We start from the raw sequence: 15889 nt of genomic DNA, 5'->3' as shown, positions 1-15889 counted from the left end.
TTTCTTAGGTGGTGGGAGGTGCATAGTGAAAAATTGCTGCGTGGTTGAGGTGATGGTCGCAATTCTTAGTACTCCATACGTTTTCGATAGGGCATAAGTCTGGTTTGATGTTTGGATAATTTAGCAATAATCGCTCCCTATTTTACTGATGAAGATTTACCAAAAAAATTAATTTCAATCGAAGTTTTCTTTCTGGATGATCTCTACCATACATTATTTTGTAAGGTCTGAAATAACTCTGGAGATTTTTCAAATAAAAACCGAAACTTGTCAGATTTATCTGGTCCTGGCGGATGAACATTTTAGAAAAAATACGATTAAGTACATGACATTTAAAAATTTATCAGTTTCTTAAAAGCTTAATACGAGTATGTAAGAATTGAGGACCAAGACGAGTTTGCGACATTTGTTACAAGTTAAATTTAAATAACGGCAAGTTTGTGCCGATGATGTTGTTAGTGGAATAAAGTAGCCAATAGGGAGGTCGCATTTCGTTGCAGGATTTCATAAATGGCGCGCGTAACCCCCTACCAGGAAAAAATATACTGTAACCTCAATACCTCATTTAAATTAATTAAAAATCAATGTCAAAATGCACACGCCAGTCAAAGCAATGTTTCAAAAGTATTATCAACCCATCAAAAATTGTCACAACTTTTTAGCGTCACCTGGTACAAAATAAAAAAAAACATATGGAAAACTTCAGATTGTTGCGGTCACTCCGAAATTTAAATAAATTTTAACGTGACAAACTTAGGTACAAAGTAACAAATGCGATACTACATGTTTAATGGGGGAATCTCTGCCGAAATTAAAACCTTTCGACTTTTTGTAAAGTTAATTATTACAAACAATAAAAATGTTAATCAATTATTCAATTGGTGCAACAACAAATTCTTTTGTCACTGAGGTTTTTTCGATTAAGTACATTGTCACTTATCTCTAACGCTACACTATTTTTATTATTATTACTAAAATGTGTCGTCACGCTGATGCTTCGCTAAAAATAAATAAATCATATATGTATACTGATGTGGATCACCAATCGAAAAATTACAGTAAATATTGGTAGAATAATGGATAAATAACGATAGCAGATAAAAATTGTGAAGGTCAGTTCATAGTAACAAAAAATAAAAAAGATAAACTACAAAAATGTGAAAAATTAAACTTAAAAAAAGAAATTAGGAAAGTACTTATGAGAGTACCGGGTGACTATGAAAGGTTGTATCTATTTTTGACAGGTTGGTAGTACTTTTGAAATAGTGCTTTGCCAAAGCTTATGTTTAAATCAAGACAGTGGCGTGGACAAAAGTTGCCAATTAATTTTCTAAAACAAGCGCGTATGCCTATGGCTACTGTCACCCACGGAATTGTCATCACAACGAGCAACATTTGCGTTGCCAACATCAGAAAAAACGTCACAACTTTTTATAGAGGGTATTTCACCAGCACAACGGAATTGAAAATGCAACCCACAATACATTTCCAAAATTAATTAAAAAAACATAAAACTTAAACGCTGTTCAAAAATCAAAAAACCATTGTGGTGCAAATGACTTATCTGTCACTGTGGTAAGTCATAGGAAATGTCATGAAAAATGTGTGTTATTTGCACCACAATGGTTTTTTGATTTTTTAACAACGTTTAGTTGTGTACTTTTATAAGTTTTGACATAAACGTTATTTGTTTGCTTAAATGAAATTGTGAAAAAACGGAGAGTTTTTGGGAAAATGCTTATTGTCTGCATAAATGCGCAACGATAAATACATTTTGATCGTTGTAGGTATTTTAATTTTTTCTTAAATGTCAGTTGGGACAGATAAAATTACGATATTTTTAAAAGATCCACGTTAACTTTGGAAATGTATTGTGGGTTGCATTTGTAATTCCGTCGGGCTCATTATCACTCGTGAAATACCTGTAGATACTTGGTACCACATAAAAGAAATCTGACAATGAGATTGTGAGTTGTTGAGTGATTACGTAAACAATCCTTACCTATTCCAAACCATGTGAAGAAAATTGACATATAAGAACACAAAACAAAATTTAAAAAAGAAGAAGTTCTTTTGAGACTTGAATTTGTTAGAAAAAAACAAACAAAACCCGGAACAATTGATCAGGACATCATCGGAAGAGATTTTACAAGGTCACAATCATTTCTGCTGTTTGTAAGTGACTCATGAACCCACTTAAAGAAGTCACATGATTTATCACAACACTCTTATCACACGAATCATTTTCATATCCATGGTGGACGTATTTTAATTGATTCTTCCTCATAAAACGGGCACATATTTTATCAAAAATATAATTAAGCATTACTCATTGAATTGGACCAACTGTTGTATTATTTTCACGTAAATAAATGTCCGAATCAAATAATAAAAGTACACAGCAAAAAAACCCAGAATAAAGCAATTTATCTAATCATGTAGGTACTTATTGAAAATCTTGTATGTTATGCAAAACAAACACCGATAAAAGATCCTAACAATATATAAATGAAACATTCGTATCCAGTTTTTGTTATTGTTAAGTCGACCAAACAGTTGCAAGATGAGTTCTGACAATGCAACTAGCAATTTTTTAAATTTCTTTCGGTAAGTACGAAATCCGTTCAAAAAATATTTGTTAAAACAGAAAAGAAAAACGAGCAACGGGGCTACACCTAGGAAGGTTTAGTTTCAGTACAAGAAATGAGAAGAAGAGCGAACAAGAATAATAAGGAAAAACACAGAGGTTCGCAGTAAATGATAAACCAGTAAGGACACGTGAACGGCCCAAGTGTGGATCCTTGAAGAGATACACATTTGAAGGACACGTCAGTGCAGAAACAATCTAAATTTGATATACTCCGTACGGTGATAGATTGCACCTTTTTTGACAGAAGACAGACACAGAGACAAGTGTGGCGGGAATTAATCTGCAAGGCTACAACGGTTTTCTACATAACATGAAATAATTGAGATGGAGAGTTTAGTATTTTTCACTGCGTTATGTTTTGGAACTAGAATTTAAAAACGTGCAATCTATCAGCGTACGGACTTTAGATCTGTTTCATATTTTAAATGTTCGCCATAGAAGATTTCCTTTATGTAGAAATGTCAGAGTGAAGATACCCAAAAACGTCATCATTTGAAGAACTCTCACTGTCTTTATTTCCCTCGGTGTCCCTTTAAAATCACCTTGACAGTTTGTTTCACAGGCCATACTTCATAATTTCGGAAAAACCGAAAACCACAAACGACGATTTGGCCCCCGCCCCCAACGCGGACTGCTACAAAATGAACCACACCAGACGCGGCATCGCCGTCATCTTCAACCACGTCAACTTCTCCATGCCCGAATGCCCCAAAAGAGACGGTTCGGACAAAGATCGCGACGACCTGATCGAGCTGTTGGTAGAGCTTGACTTTGAAGTTCTGCGCTACGACGATCCTCCATTCCGCCAAGTCGCGCGTGCCCTCGAGCAAGGTACAAAATCTGTTGTCAATCTATTGTTGCGTCAGCAAGCTCAATTGCAGTGTCCAAGATGGATCACAGTGACTCAGATTGCCTTGTGATAGTGGTGATGAGTCACGGCGATAACGGCAAGTTGTATGCAAAAGACAGGGAGTACTCGACGGCGATGTTATGGAAGTACTTCAACGCCAAGAGCTGTCCCAGTCTTGCGGGCAAACCCAAGCTCTTCTTCGTCCAGGTGAGCGCCGGGTTGAAATATTATTTCATCGTTGGCAAGACGGGTGTTTCAGGCTTGCAGAGGCACGAAAGTGCACCCGGGGCACGTCCTACATTACAGTTCTGGGGTGGAGGAAGATGGCGCGGCTGCAAATGACGGTTTCTACACAATACCCGTGATGGCGGACATCTTGGTGATGTATTCCACAGTTGAGGGGTTTTACTCGTGGCGGAATCCCAAAGAGGGCGGTTACTTTGTGCAGGCGTTGGTGAAACTGTTGCGGAAGTACAACAGGACGAAAGATTTGCTCACGATTTTGACATTTGTTAATCGCGAAGTCGCTGTCAATTTTGTGTCAGAGTCGGAAGATCCACACTACGACGAACAGAAGCAGATGTGTTCTATTGTCAGCATGTTGACGAGACTGGTCTATTTTGACAAAAAGTGTGATACATAAGTGTGCAACTTTTGGGTGCCACTGGTTTGTTTTATGTCAATTTTGTTACTTTGAGCTGAGATTTTTTTTTATAAATAAATAAGTAAAAACTGGCTTTAGCAATTTCTTGTAGCCTGGAGCTCCATTTTGGATTGTTCTATCGCTGAACAAAACACTGTAACACTATAGAGATATTTATTAATAAACTTTCTTAGGTTGGTACGAAGTTTCACTACAAATGTCATTTTGGGGAAATGCTTTTCATGAAATTCGATAGTTTTTATGGAATTGTGGCATAATTAACTTAAGAACTCAGTTTTGCACTATCCCTTGACCCTTATTCGCCGATAACTCTTTACAACAAACTCCTTGGACCATCTCCTTTTATGCGATCCCTTGATCCCACCCAGTTCAAGAAAGATCTTCCGGGGTTCCCTGGATCTGATGAGTCATCCGTCATAAGATCACCTCCGTTCGCGACACAGGTGCGGATGCTATAGATTTCCAGACACGTGTCGACTATTTTACCTCCGTTACAATATACTCTTCGTCATATAAAAAATTATCAACTGATTTGTGCCAAACGCGTGATCAAGAAGATTTCAAGAGTGTACCTATTATTTGTATGAGATACGACCTCCCAGTCAAACTAATAAAGATAGTAAGTAGATCTAATCAAGAACTTCCTGCAAATATTTTCGGTGACGTCGAGATAAGAACTTATTTATTTACTTGTTTAGTAATGTCGGAAGAAAGTAGTGCCCACAAAATGAAGTGTGACAGCGTCACCACCGATTTTCTAAATTTGTTTTGGTAAGTCGGAAAGCAAAAGAAAAGATTAAGGTTCAATTATGTTTATTTGTTGAGGGATATAACAGATTGTAATAAATAAATTTGAACAAAGAGATTGACACTTGAGTAATGGTCAAACATAAATAAAGAAATACGGGTGTTCATTTAAATTTCTCCTCAAAATTGTTGTTGAAGAGTCGATTGTGAACGCACCACTCGTCAGTCTGCAGAATAAAAACACAAACAACGCAAAAAGTGAGGTTAGATTTAAACAGCTGATCCGTGGTGCGTTCATAATCGACTCTTCAAGGCCAACTTTGAGGAGAAATTTAAATGAACACCCGTTACAAATATAACTGATGAAGATTCTAAAGAAGCTACACTACACGCTTTGAGAACGTTAACAAGACCTGAACCTACTTGTTTCTTCATCTCGATAACGTAATTTTCGCTTTGGACCACATTTTACCTTTACCTCTTCTAGACCGCCTCTTTTTAACCCCTTTCAGTTCACACGCTCGTGAAAAGACAGACGACAATGTGGCCCCCGCTCCTGACGCGGACTGCTACGACATGACCCACACCAGAAGAGGAATCGCCGTGATCTTCAACCACGTCAACTTTTCCCTTCCTGACTGTCCCAAAAGAAACGGTTCGGACAAAGATTGTGACGATTTGATCGAAATGTTGAGCGATTTGGGTTTTGAGGTTTTAAACTACAACGATCTGCGATATGAGGAATTGCTTGGTGCGCTAGAACAAGGTACTAAACGGTAAACCTTGCAAACCTTGGGTAATCAATGAAGACAATTGCAGTATCTCAAATGAACCACAGCGAGTCAGATTGTCTTGTGATAGTCGTGATGACGTACGGCCACACTGACACTTTGTCTGCAAAAGACCAGGAGTACTCAACAAAGACGCTGTGGAAGTATTTTACAGCGCAGAGTTGTCCAAGTCTTGCGGGCAAACCCAAACTGTTGTTTATTGAAGTAAGAATGTGTCGGAAAATGAGTCAGACATTTTGAATTGTTTTTTCGAAAAATTAATTATAGTTTTGCGGTCTTTCAGGCTTCCGGCGGTAAGGAACCGCACCCTAGCCACAGCCTCCGTTACAGCACTAGAGTGGAAAGCGACAGTGTCTCAAATGACATTTCTTACACGATACCAGTTATGGCAGACATTTTAATCATGTACTCCACCGTTGAAGGTTTTACTTCCTGGCGAGACCCCATAAATGGCAGTTACTTCATTCAGTCTTTGGTGAAACAATTGAAAGAGTACAACGGGACAAAGGACTTGTTGACAATTTTGACTTTTGTCAATCGACAAGTCGCCGTTAACGTCACAACTTACAAAAATAGACACCCAGGTTACGGCAGGGGAACTCAGATGTGTTCTATTGTCAGCATGTTGACAAGACTGGTGTATTTTTCCCAAAAATCTAACAGATAACTGTGATTTTTTTTACTATTTATTTTTGCTACTGGTTTTGTTCTTTTTAATTTGTGTTTACAAGAAAGAAATTAAATGTTGGAGAGTTGTTATTCTTTACGAACCGTATCAGTTACGCCACTGGTTCTCAACTCTTAAATACACTCATTGGATATTTGGACGCGGTGAATCATACTGAAATGCAATAAACAAAGAAATCAATTTCTCAGACTGTGTTTATTCTCGTAATCTTGCACCACTTTTGACCCTGTTGCTCGAAAACATAAAATGCGTGGAGCGTGGCAGGGGCATTCGTTTATAAAGCCTGTCATGTTGGTACCCCAACTCACTACACCAGAGAAACTGTCATTTTTCACATGTGGTTGTTAAAGTTGGCTGATGCAATAGTTCGTGAAAGAATTTTGTGAGAATTTCGTTGAAAAAATTATTCGTGCGGTAGTTTGTTTAGTGCAAGTGATCGCAAAACTCCCAAAAAGTGTGTTACGACCTTTGGAAACATGGCAGAGGACGACGCGGTGAGTAAATCGGTTTCAATCTGTCACGTCAGATTTGTAGGTTAGAGACACGCAGCAGTTTCACTTAAATCTCCACAAATTGCCTGTTAATTACGCAAATCGCAGATTTTCGACCCGTCGTTGAAGAAGAAAAAGAAGAAGAAGAAGACGGCTTTTGATATCGAGGCGGCTCTGGCCGAGGGTACCACCGAGACGCCGGAGAACAACACGACCGAGGCCGAACTGAAGGAGGAGGAACAGGACGATGCCAACGTGGACATCGACCTGGACTTCACGAAGAAGAAAAAAAAGAAGAAGAAACAACCGTTCACAGCAGAGGATCAGGACGCGGCCCTCGGCGACGGCAAGGACGACGCTGGGACCGAAGGGGGTAACCAGGACGATACCGCCATCGACGACAGTTTCGATCTAGAAGTGGACTTCAGCAAGACGAAAAAGAAAAAAAAGAAGAGGAACCTGGGGGACCTGATCGCGGAGGCGGACGAGAAGCACGAGGATAAAGAAAATGGTATTTATTTTGACATTTTGCTCTCCGCTTTGTATCAGTCGATTTGATCGTTGTGCATATTATTATCGTTGTTATTTAACATGCTGCACGTCAGTCGAACGCATCCCGGAGGCAGGTAGGCCCAGAGCGTCGTGACAAAACTCAGCGCCGTACCCCACCTCAAAACCCCATTCTTTAACAATTGAAATTGTTTTTGGGGTGGGGAATGGCGCCTCTCGTTCCACACGGAAGCCCCAAACCTGCACGATTTTACGTTTTAGTCGATGAAAATTCGGCCGTGTGGAGTGGATCGGACCGCGACTACACCTACGACGAGCTCCTGAAACGTGCCTTCGAGATAATGCGCGACAAAAATCCCGACATGGCCGCCGGCAAAAAGCAGAAGTTCGTGATGAGACCGCCGCAAGTTGTCCGAATCGGCACGAAGAAGACCTCCTTCGCCAACTTCACAGAGATCTGCAAAATGCTCCATCGTCAGCCGAAACATCTCCTCGATTTCTTGTTGGCCGAGTTGGGCACCAGCGGCTCGGTGGACGGCAACAGCCAGTTGATCATCAAGGGCCGGTTCCAGCAGAAACAAATCGAAAACGTCTTAAGGAGGTGAGTAAAAAATGCTCTGTGATGAGAAAATTAAAAAACAGAAGCGGCCAATCAAATATTGCTTTTAGCGCATTGTAAAAAGTCGGCGGTGCCCGCGTGGCGTGGCGTCAAATGACCTTGGCTCTCTACATTACTTTATTTACGTTATGAAACGTGTTTAATTTTTTTGTTTTTGTTTCGCGGATTGAGATGTGTCTTTCCAGGTATATCAAAGAGTACGTCACGTGCCACACGTGTCGCTCCCCCGACACCATACTACAGAAAGACACCAGACTGTTCTTCTTGCAATGCGAGACCTGCGGTTCGAGGTGTTCCGTGGCCAGCATCAAGTCCGGTTTCCAGGCCGTAACGTCGAAACGTGCTGCAATAAGAGCGAAGACAGCCTAGAGAGGTGTAGTATTATCGCAATATTTATAATAGCATGTTTATACTTATTTTTAATTGAAGTGCTGTTCTTTAGGTGTTGTGTACACTTTGTACGTAAATAGCCAATTGTTGAATAAACCAGATTGTAACACTCGAATAAACTTTATTTCAAATTAACACTTAACATAGATCAGCTCACTTGGGACGTGTCGACCAGTTTTCGGACGTCCGGCAGCAAGCCCAGCCACATCAACAAGTTGCCCATCGTGTCACTCAACCACCTCTTCACTTTGTTTGCGCTGGAATGACAAAACTCAACGAGAGTATCTCTCGACGGACGAAGACTTACAACAAAGCGAGCTCGAAGTAGATTTTTAACGGAGTTCTGTACACTTTTGGCGACGACGTGTCGTTCACGAAGGCTGTTTTGGTGGCAGCCCTGGCCAGGACGGCGTACCTGTCGATGGGGTTGCCGTGGTCGTGAGCTATGGCCCTTATGGTGTTCAAATTTCTACCAAAAAAAAGAAATTGAGAGTGGGCTGCCTCAAGGGTCTGCGTTGCGATCTACTTTATTCACACTAAATCTCAAGAAAAAGATTCGTCCAAGGCAAACAATTTTTACCTAATGACTAGCAAGAGCGACGTCGGAACCACCCTCAACGTCTTCATTATGGCGTCGAACCTGGTCCTCGCTATTTCGGCGATGTGCTTCAGGTCCTCCTCGCTCAGTCTAACCTTCAACTTAAACTGGTGCATCCTCAAGGGCGCTTGGGTCAAAATCTCGGCGAGCACAACGTAATCTGCAAAACGATATTTTAAACTTGGAAGCCGGAAGTTGCGAGGGAAACCTTCAACTCCCAACTCTTTGGCATAATACTTCATTTTGGCGTGGTCCTGCAGCACTATGGCCTTCCACATGTGGCTCAAGGCCACCATGTCTTTGGTCTTCAGGCGCTGGTACAGTCCGTGGTCCAGCAACACCAGCTGTGTCTTTCCGTCGTCGTCCCGTCTCACCAATACTGACAACATTTTTAACAACCTCGTGAACAAATTATGCGGACGCGGTCGGCCACGCTAACCCAAAGCGGAGTCGTAGATTGATTCGCACGGCTTAAACTGCCACAGTAAGTCAGAAGCAACATTGACGTGGTAAATTGTAAGTTTGTGTTGGCTTCTTAGCCTATCCTAGACTAGAACACTCTATGGACATCATTTTTCTTGGTGGAAATTCAGTTTTACTTTGACAATTATGATTATGGTCGTACGAATCAATCCGCGACTTGACTTTTGTTTCCCGCGTCACCACACTTTTATTTTTACGTACTGTTTCCCGCGTGGGGATCGGCGTGGACGAAGCCGCTCTCGAAGATCTGGTGTCCGAACATTTCGAAGAGCTTGACGTTGATGTCCTTGAGCGAAAACCCGTTGTCCCTCAGATACTTGACGTCGCTGATTTTGCACCCTGCAATGTAGTCCATCACCAGGACCCTCTGGAACAGTATCGATGTGATATTACGACTTCTCCTCTTCAGCAGCACTACCTAAGTACCGTGCTAGTGTGTTCCCAGTGCACCTTGGGCACGTGCACGTAACTGAAAGGCTTCAAATCTCGGGCGCACTCTTCGGCGTTCCTTCCTTCGTTGACGAAGTCCAGCTCTTGCTTGAGCGTGTCGACCACCTCCTCGAGCACCCACCCGAAGCTGAAATTCGGGTGCATCAACCCCACCACTTTGAGCAGGAGCTTGATGGTGGAGACGTCGCTCAAGAAGCGCCTCTGCAAGTCTATGTATTGCACTTTGACGGCGACCTCGTCGCCTTTCAGAGTCTTGGCTTTGTAGACTTGCGCCAGGCTCGCCGCGGCTATGGGGGTGGTGTCGAACGACTGGAAGATCTCGTCGGGGTGCTTGCCGAAGTCCTCCATGAACAGCTGGACCAGCTCGTTGGAGTGTCTCGTCAGGCACTTGTCCTGGAGGGCTTTGAGCGTCTGGATGTACTCTCGGGGCAAGATGTGGCTCATCGAGACCAGACCTTGCCCCATCTTGATGTAGGGCCCCCCGTTGGTCAGACACCCCTCGAGGATGCGATCGGCGGCCCTCTGGTGGATGCGACTCATCATGACGTCGTAGTTGGGGGCGCGCTCTGTCAACCCCTTCATGGACACGTAATAGTCGATGGAGATGAGAACTCCGACTTTGAGCGAACTGAAAGCAGCGTCAGTCGGGTGCGCAGGCGGCCATTTTCAACTCACCGGAAGAAACGTGGGATGCCCCCCACGAACGACACGTATTTCTCGTCGGGGGCCAAGTACGCCACCGTGCCGCCCCCCAGACTCATCCCGCACAGGAGGCCCAATTTCCGGCGGGTTCTCGTCCGGCAATTGGAGCTGTTACCTCCAAGGGAGGTGACCCTCAGCAGACATCTTGTGATCTTGTTCATCTTGTCCTATTGTCATGCACCTGAAAATCATCCCGATAAATAACTTTGATACCTACTTGATGAGATAATTAAAACTTCTTGTTTACTGCGCGATCATTTGACTTGGGACACCCTGTATTTACACTGTATGACGTAACGATTACGCTATATTTGTAAAAGCAAATAAAACTTCATAATTTACGCAACAACTTTATTATTACGTCCTGCGGTTGTTACGTGATGGTGTTAATCTCGAGTAACGTTGAATTTACATCGCGTTACCTTCTGGGCTTGATGAAAAAGTCTATTTTTATTAGAGTTCCAATTAATAAAGCAGAGTGCTGTCCTCTATTATTGGCAGAGAAATATTTGGCCGTCAAATTGATCGATAATGCTTTCTTTGGTATTATTGCAGATAGAATTATTTATTTGATTAATTTGGCTGTCAAAGTGCCCTTCGGCTACGCCAGTGGCTGTCAGTAAACAAAAGATTTTCAAAACGTCAAACTGATAATGCACGCGTCCTGTTTCTAGTCGGGCCGATAAAATCGATCAATTTAAGCGCATCGAAGCGTTCCTTTGTGGGGAAGCAGCCCCGTTACGTAACCGTGACTCACCCCTGGCGAGAGCCCGCTTTTCGAATATCGGCGCGAGTAAAATAAACCAAGCTGTCAACAGTGTCATCCGATCCTGTCCTATAATTAAAAGTCATGGCAACGCAATTCGAACAAGTTGGAACAAGCTTAACGCACCTTTTTTTTTCTGTTACGAATCATGTTAGCCTCGGACCGGATGTGGCGGTGGGGGAATGAATGTCGTAAAGAAGGACCAAGGGTCCGGCCGTCTGAAAAAAATCACACGCCACCGCGATCACATGAAAACAAAGTGTGGAATTTAAAGAGTCGAAATTCGTGCGGCCAGTGCGCAGCATCCCGACGAGAGAGAGAGGGCGCGAGGCGGCGACGCGGGCGCGAGAGAGACGGAGATTTGCGCGCTCGCCCCGCACCGCCCCCGGCCGGAGCCGTCCGTACCCCCGAATAATGGTTTATTCAGCGCCTGTACCGGGCTGAATGCTGCTGTGCTTGCTGAGACCAGTTAGACTTTGTGTTTTTCGACCCCGTCACCCGTTGTTTTCGACGTAACCGCAACAACAAGGTAGGCACTAGATCCCATAGACATAGAACAATCGCGCCTCGACACCGTCGATTCCGCCAATCAGCTGATCGACACGAATTGTTTGCGTTGCCGGGCGACGTCGCCGATAGAATCGGCCGCCCTCCGGGTCCCGCGGAGCGTTCTTTGTTTTGGCAAGACGACGACGACGACGATTCAAAACGACCGCTTGGATCGATGATGCAATGTTGCAGCGCTGACGAGGACGGGGCGACGGGACGGGCGCGAGTACGAGAGAGACGGAGGCCGGGGGCGCTTGCGCACCGACGGTGTTTTGTTATTGTCGCGTCGGACAACTAGACTGCCTGGCTTGCTGCGGGGTTCGCGCGTCCTCCAGTCACCTGACCGGGTTTCCGCGATTCGGATTGATTTGGGGAGGTTCGGGAATCGGGAGGTTGTTGCGGCCGCGACCGGACGTCGGCGCGGACCGGAGCCTAAACCAAAATTTCGGAGCGTCGCCGAGGCGCGTTGCGTCTCCATGGAGACGACGACGTTTGGTCCGGCTGAGGTCGCCCGGATTCGGCGAGAGGGCCCCGGAAAAAATCCGACGGCCTTGGACGGATTTCCAGTCAGATTAGATTAGGTGGGCTGAGCACGCGTAATTAATGTTGATCACGGTTTTAAGTAAATACGTAGAGATATCTTCTGGTTTTACGCCTTGCGGAGTGCCAGGCGCACTAATTTGATTTTAACGACCTCGTAAACTCCAACAGAAGACATCTTCTGCTGGGAGTGTTGGAAGACGTCAGCTCCAAATTTTTCAAGCTTCCAATACATATTTCCAACAAAAAGATCTTCGAAATAATTTCCTAACGTTTCACTTTTGACACACTCGAAGATTTAGCGCTTGTCAAAATGTGACTTTTGACCTGACAGTGGAAATGAGATGTCAAGTTTTCAAAACCTGTTGTCTTTACGACTCTGCCGTTTCAAAACTAATTCCACAAATTCTACCTTCGGAAGAGGCAACAAACTCCGGTGTTTATTTTGACGAAGCGTCCGGAGTGGAAACTGTTTACGGAGTGAGCGGAACCCCTTGCCGCTCCACCCACTTTTGTACTATTGCAAAACAACTCACAACAATTCCACCGATGTAAGCATGGACGTCGACAACACAAGGTGAACAGCAACGATCACCGACAAAAAAAAATCTATTGATGTACTCAACAGAACAGATTTCTTCGATTGGCGATCGACATTTTTCAAATTCCAAAAAAGCGTGAATTGTGGAAAATCGCCATAAATGCGATTTAGGGGGTGGCGCTGCAGAGATAAAGGTTGAGATAAAATAGAATAGGGTACAATAGTGGCCCCCGGTTGGACCCCTGCGGGTGGGAACAACGCCGACTGACCCTCAAAGAGGGTCTTTTCGCTAAAAATAGACAAACTGCGTGCTTTGTCACTTGGTCGTCATTTGACATTCAGTTGTTACGACTTGCAATCGGTGTTTTGCAACCACATATTTTATCTCCGACTGTCAGCCCGATCGATAATCTTAAGCTGCAGTTGTTGTCCGGATTTGGAACGTGATCTTGTGGGGGTTGACACCATCACGGCGACAAAAAATCATTCCAACCCCCCGGCGCTTCTGCTGTCGTAAAAAACAATAAGATGGCGCCTGACCTTCAAGAGATTCTTTGAAGTCAAAGAAACGATATATTTATCGCGACAAAAGGAAAACTTGTGCGAAAGGTCAACGAAAAAACAACCGTTGGATCGTCTCGATTTTACTTAATTTGCAACAGAAATAAAACAAAATTAATTTCTGGTAAAATTCTTCTTTACCACTTTCACCACCCTCTTCACTCCTTTTATGAAAATAAACACTTGACTTTTATTTGGTTATCCACTAAATTCATCTCTTAAATTTTGAACCTGTTAGGCGAAGATTAAAACACTTGCTGCGCTCGTGCGTTGATACTTCCCACTTGTGAAAAAAGTACTGCTTTATGCATTATGCAAATTGCACAAATAACTCTCTACAAGTTTGTATTTTGCCACTTGAGTAGAAAAAATCTTCCCAACCCCACGGCGTTTATGCTGTCGTTGAAATAAAACAAGATGGCGCCGCCTATTTACAACATGGGGTTTGTGTTCTTTGTCCCAGTAGGGTGGTGAGGAGGGTGCAGTAAAATACATCCGTCGACACGTTTATGATGTTTACAGTCAACGAAAGAATATTGAATATTTTTCACGTGAAATGTACACGGTGAGTAAGAAAAATATGTGTAAAGGGTGAATCAAAAAAGTTGTTTTGTTGTACATAATTAAAAAACAAGGTGTATTGAGTATTGTGTTGAGTGTAAATAGTGTTGGATTGTTCAATTGAAGCGGTGGTGCTGTCATTAAACAAAATGGCGCCTCTTTATAAAATGGAGTTTACATAATTATTTTTTGCTCCGATCAGTTTAGAGGGCGCAATAAAATACATTTGTTGATGGCGTGTGTGATGTTTGAGCGAAAGAGTGTGAATATTTTTGAACACAAAGATGCACAGTGAAACTCAAAAATTTGTGTAAAATATCAATAAAAAAGAAAACATTTGGTAATTGTTCACTTTAACTACTTCTGGAATTTCCGCGTTTTTTCTGGCTAGACAGCCTCAGGACGTCCTCCTACATCGTTTCCCATCAGTCAAACCTTGTGCAAATGAAAATTTTCCTTACCCTTTAGTTATACTAAGACTTGGCGCGACCTTGACGCGACCTTGAAATACAACAAGAGATTAAAAAAAGGCATTTGCACAAGATTTCAATGGTGGGACACGATCTAGGAGGACCCTCTGAGGCTGTCTAGCCAGAAAAAACGCGAAAATTCCAGAAGTAGTTAAAGTGAACAATTACCAAACATTTTTGTGTTTTCAAATTCGCAACGGAGTTTATGTTTTGCCACAGTTCAAGTTCATTCTTCTAGGAATAGATCTCGGAATCGAAAAGTCTCGGAGTTGTTTTTAAACCGGTGCCAACTCTTCCCCAATGTCAAGTTTTCTGTCAGTTTTGTTCGTCCATCTTTGCCGCCGTCGACCAACAACAACTCCTCTCCGCGGTCACGCGACCTCGTCAACTCCCAAACTCAACCCTGGCAGTTTCCCGTGAATTCGTAATTTCCGGCACTACCGGAAGCGCCTCACAACTCCCAACTCCTCCATCTCCCCCTGTTTTCCATTTTTCCACTCGGCCAATCGCCAAGTGGAAGATAATGTTTGTCAGTGGGTCGTCGACCCACTCGATCGTCTCGCTTTGTCGCATCCCGCTCGCCATCGAGATCTGCAGCATAAGAAAAACACCACCGCCATATTTCACTATTGACTGCGTCCGTGTTTGTTTTTGTCCCACCGCGTCGACCGTCGACTGTTACTTTCTTGGCCGCCTCGATTTTCATTTTTATCCCCCGGCGATGGTGTCGCGATCGGCGGCGAGGACCGAGGGGCAACAACCAGAAAACAACAGAAACAGAAATCGTTGTGGAAATGCGATTGCGCTCTTAAGTTGATTCGTTGCGGTGAGCGACTGTCGTCGACCGCGAAGGGGGCTTCATCTGACAGGTAGGTTTCGTCGGAAGTGACATCGGATCGGGTCCGCGCGGGGAAATACCGACCCATGCGGTTTCGAATCAGCTAATCGGCGAGCCAATTAAAAGTATCAACAGGAAACACTTCGCGGACAACTTTATAGCCGCCTGGATATTTATAGACTGTTGTATTTAATTTGGCGTCACAGACCGCGAAAACAAAAACAAACAATACATTGTGATAATTTTGCTAGACTTTAAAAAAATATCATTGCATAACTACAGGATTTTGACAAATGTTTGTAACATTGTAGTGGGCCATGGAAAGTAAATTGAAGCGATTAGTTGATTGCGTAGAAAGGAGTTTTTGGATACCGCAAGTTAAAAAAAATTCAGTCGATTAAAAGTTTATCGAAGAATGACAGTGTATATG

General features: G+C 43.2%; 4 protein-coding genes across 8 annotated transcripts in view; 3 read left to right on the top strand and 1 right to left on the bottom strand.

The window, feature by feature from the left end:
* Positions 1-2216: 2216 nt before the first annotated feature.
* Positions 2217-6577, top strand: LOC138141212 (uncharacterized). The gene is made up of 8 exons (XM_069061915.1): positions 2217-2607; positions 3213-3481; positions 3532-3707; positions 3760-4140; positions 4730-4935; positions 5424-5677; positions 5731-5906; positions 5986-6577. Exons 1-8 carry the CDS (start codon positions 2564-2566, stop codon positions 6367-6369), a joined length of 1890 nt encoding a protein of 629 aa, XP_068918016.1. The 5' UTR covers positions 2217-2563; the 3' UTR covers positions 6370-6577.
* A 140-nt stretch (positions 6578-6717) lies between these two features.
* Positions 6718-15889, bottom strand: part of Adck5 (aarF domain containing kinase 5) — a 32665-nt gene continuing 23493 nt past the window's right edge. For 2 of the 4 annotated variants that reach the window (XM_069061929.1, XM_069061933.1), the window contains exons 2-8: positions 10607-10814; positions 9908-10559; positions 9683-9848; positions 9207-9377; positions 8981-9158; positions 8708-8869; positions 6718-8657 (exon numbers count right to left, since the gene is read on the bottom strand). In XM_069061929.1, coding sequence (XP_068918030.1) covers positions 8549-8657; positions 8708-8869; positions 8981-9158; positions 9207-9377; positions 9683-9848; positions 9908-10559; positions 10607-10794 — 1626 coding nt within the window. In that variant the 5' untranslated portion in view covers positions 10795-10814 and the 3' untranslated portion in view covers positions 6718-8548. Of the gene's footprint in view, positions 8658-8707; positions 8870-8980; positions 9159-9206; positions 9378-9682; positions 9849-9907; positions 10560-10606; positions 10815-11390; positions 11469-11525; positions 11667-15889 lie in introns of those variants that run through there. The other 2 variants (XM_069061931.1, XM_069061932.1) reach the window with 2 other exon arrangements.
* On the top strand, positions 6742-8519 carry eIF2beta (eukaryotic translation initiation factor 2 subunit beta). The gene is made up of 4 exons (XM_069061942.1): positions 6742-6884; positions 6990-7392; positions 7653-7992; positions 8196-8519. The coding sequence occupies exons 1-4, from the start codon at positions 6867-6869 to the stop codon at positions 8377-8379; spliced, it is 945 nt and encodes a 314-aa protein (XP_068918043.1). The 5' UTR covers positions 6742-6866; the 3' UTR covers positions 8380-8519.
* TP53INP (Tumor protein p53 inducible nuclear protein) overlaps positions 11785-15889 on the top strand; it is a 27365-nt gene continuing 23260 nt past the window's right edge. Inside the window, exon 1 of one of the 2 annotated variants that reach the window (XM_069061939.1) lies at positions 11785-11928. The gene's annotated coding sequence lies outside the window, so the exon portion shown is untranslated. The remainder of the gene's footprint in view (positions 11929-15889) is intronic. The other variant, XM_069061941.1, reaches the window with a different exon arrangement.

The sequence above is a fragment of the Tenebrio molitor genome, chromosome 1, assembly GCF_963966145.1.
Source record: "Tenebrio molitor chromosome 1, icTenMoli1.1, whole genome shotgun sequence".
Taxonomy (NCBI): domain Eukaryota; kingdom Metazoa; phylum Arthropoda; class Insecta; order Coleoptera; family Tenebrionidae; genus Tenebrio; species Tenebrio molitor.
Note: the sequence above shows the minus strand (reverse complement) of the source record. Positions and strands in the feature narration are given on the sequence as shown.

Excerpts from the sequence above, each read along its gene's own strand:
- LOC138141212 (XM_069061915.1), top strand. The coding sequence starts at position 2,564 with ATGAGTTCTGACAATGCAACTAGCAATTTTTTAAATTTCTTTCG. Across the intron at positions 3,708-3,759 it reads CCAAGCTCTTCTTCGTCCAG|GCTTGCAGAGGCACGAAAGT; the intron begins GTGAGCGCCGGG and ends CGGGTGTTTCAG. Across the intron at positions 4,936-5,423 it reads GATTTTCTAAATTTGTTTTG|TTCACACGCTCGTGAAAAGA; the intron begins GTAAGTCGGAAA and ends AACCCCTTTCAG.
- eIF2beta (XM_069061942.1), top strand. Across the intron at positions 7,393-7,652 it reads GCACGAGGATAAAGAAAATG|TCGATGAAAATTCGGCCGTG; the intron begins GTATTTATTTTG and ends TTTACGTTTTAG. Across the intron at positions 7,993-8,195 it reads ATCGAAAACGTCTTAAGGAG|GTATATCAAAGAGTACGTCA; the intron begins GTGAGTAAAAAA and ends GTGTCTTTCCAG.